The sequence below is a fragment of the Ichthyophthirius multifiliis genome (genome assembly GCF_000220395.1).
Source record: "Ichthyophthirius multifiliis unplaced genomic scaffold scaff_1120509249706, whole genome shotgun sequence".
Taxonomy (NCBI): domain Eukaryota; phylum Ciliophora; class Oligohymenophorea; order Hymenostomatida; genus Ichthyophthirius; species Ichthyophthirius multifiliis.
In genome coordinates, this window is record NW_004087424.1 from 1827 (window position 1) to 4519 (window position 2693).

Sequence of the window (2693 nt, forward strand, 5' to 3'; positions counted from 1 at the left end):
GCAATCTCTTCTTCTATATCTACTTCACATTTGCTCGATAAACCTTTTTCTATTAAATATAGGCAAAAATTTGTTTCCTAGAATCCATAATTGAATAAAAATTTGATAAATGTTAATGTCTTATATTCACTTTCTTCGTTGAATGGTAGAAAGAAGAATATATGAAGTTTATTAGTTTTAGCATTTTCCTTTAATTGTAAATACGAGCCTTTTTAAACCGGTATTTCTTCAGTTTACAATTTGGAATTTAAAAGAAGATTTGAATTTTCTGCTTTTTTCTAAAAGGAAGGTATTTGAGAAAAAAGATTTTCAATTTTATTTTTAATTGAATTCTAATAATTTGAATCTACTTTTACTACCAAAGTCATATTTTCGGAAAAATAAAATTTCTAAAGAAACTCTCTAAGGGCAAGGGATGTATTTTTAGGATTCTTCATTAAAGAATCAGTATTTCCATAAATAAAATTATTATAAGGATGTTATTTATCACTTATACAAATTAATAAGTTGTATATTCTATCATCTTCACTGGATAAACCATTCATATATTCAGAATCTAATGCTTATATTTCTCGTTCTAGCTAATTTTCTTTTAAAAGAGGGTCAATAAAAAATCGACTCCATACATCTAAGAGTTACTCAAAATTATTATTTGTGCTTTGAAAATGATAATTTGTGTTTCCACTGGCTGTAAATGCGTTAGTTAATCCTCCTATATTGTTTTATTAATATAATTATAATTTAATAAAAACAATTACCATTCCTTGATATTAAATCAAAAAATAAATTTTCGTCTTAATATTTTTCACTTCCCATAAATAACATATGTTCTAAAAGATGTGCAAGTCCTTATAATTAGTCTGGACTATTATATGAACCTACTTTTACGTCTAAAGAGGCTCCACTTTAGGGTAAATTAGGTTCGGATATTAAAAGTACTTTTAAATTATTTTCTTTTAACTTTATAGTTTCGAATTTACTTTTTGTTATTTTAGGTTTTATTATTACATCGGTTATATCTTACCAATTATGTTGGAAAAATTATTCATTAGGATTTTATAGAGGTTTTTTTTGTTATGTAATATTGTATATTTGTAAAAATAATAATATAGATGTCAATAATATTAGAATAAATAAAATTAATATTTTTATGTATGGACTTATTTTTAAGTATAAAAGTGTTTTCTGTTCACTTTAATCTAGTAGTTAATTATCATTAAACGGTATATTTTTATAATCTTATTTTAGATCACCATAAATTATTTATTTTTTGAGTTAATTTGGTATATTTTTTTCATTGCTATTATCCATTTTTTTATAATAATTATTATTAAATAATTTAAATATAATTTTTTTATTGATTTATTTAAAGTTTTAATTTATTTAACATAATTTTTTATTTTTAAAAATAAAATAAAATAAAAATAATAATAAAATAAAATAAAATAATTTAAAAAAATAAAATAAAATAATATAAATTAAAATAAAATAAATAATTAATTATTAAAATATTTAATATTACAATTTCATCAAAACATAAACGGAATAATATAAGTAATCTTTAATAAAAATTCATATTCTATGAATAATTAAAATATTATTGTTAAAATAAAATCTATTTTAATAACAAAAATAAAAATTTTCATTAACAGAAAGCAAAATAATAATTGGATAATTAATATTATGATGGACACGAGAAGAAGATGAATAATTACTTTGGAAAATAAAATTAAAAATAATAATATTTTAAAAAATTTAGTTATGCTCATTAATATTTTTAGCTAAAAACTATTTTTTTTAAGTATTAAGAACATTTTTTTTCTTATTTCAAATATGTAAATAATATTATAATAATAAGTAATTTAATTTCTTACATATTATATTTTTCTTCTTAAAATCTAGAAATATTTTTTCCAATATCAAAAGAAGAAAAATATAAAACTCAAACCAAAACTAGCTTTATATTATAATTAAAGAGATCCAAAAATGTTAAAATTATTTATATTGTAAAAAATTAAAGTTATTATAATTTTTAAATTAAAGTTATACTCTAACTTTAAAAATAAATATCGATTTTTTAATAATTATATAAGCAATCAATAAAGTGAGCTTATTCTTATTTAATTTATACAAAATTAACTACTATATAAGGAAATAAAAAATTTGCAAATTACAGTTCAATAATAAACTATTTGTATTATTTATCAATGAAATCATTATAATTTTAAACATTCCATTTACAGTATAAAAATATGCTAATTATAGCAAATACTTAATAATTTAATAAATAAATAACTTAAATGCTATTATAAAATAACTTTATAAAACTTTTAAACAGTAAAAAAATACTAGTAAAATTAGTTATTTTTATTTCTTATCAAAACATATTACTAATTTTTAATATTTATATTTTATTAAAATTGAATTATATTAAATATTATTTTTATTTTTATTTCATATTATTTATTTATTAAAAATCAAGTAAAGCTATATATTGATCTATCGAAAAATAAATAAATATTTTGTATTTAATATAAAATTTAAAAATATATTATTATGTATTTCTAAATATTTAATAATAATAATTTAATTAAGAAAAATATCTATAAAATAAAAAAAAATATAAAAAATAGTAAAAAAAAAAATATATATATATATATATATATAATATTTTATTATTAAATATATTAATA

At 16.7% G+C, this 2693-nt stretch overlaps 1 protein-coding gene across 1 annotated transcript, besides 3 other annotated features; it reads right to left on the reverse strand. All coding sequences in view use genetic code 6, as the record gives it.

Annotated features, from left to right (window-relative positions):
* Positions 1-237: 237 nt before the first annotated feature.
* On the reverse strand, positions 238-1311 carry IMG5_025970 (m16 family protein, putative; the record flags this gene model as incomplete). The annotated part of the gene is made up of 2 exons (XM_004039301.1): positions 238-712; positions 759-1311. Coding segments are annotated over 2 exons (1028 nt in total), but the record flags the coding sequence as incomplete, so codon positions are not given.
* A 93-nt stretch (positions 1312-1404) lies between these two features.
* Positions 1405-1498: a microsatellite.
* Positions 1406-1493: a microsatellite.
* Positions 1406-1497: a microsatellite.
* Positions 1499-2693: the final 1195 nt, after the last annotated feature.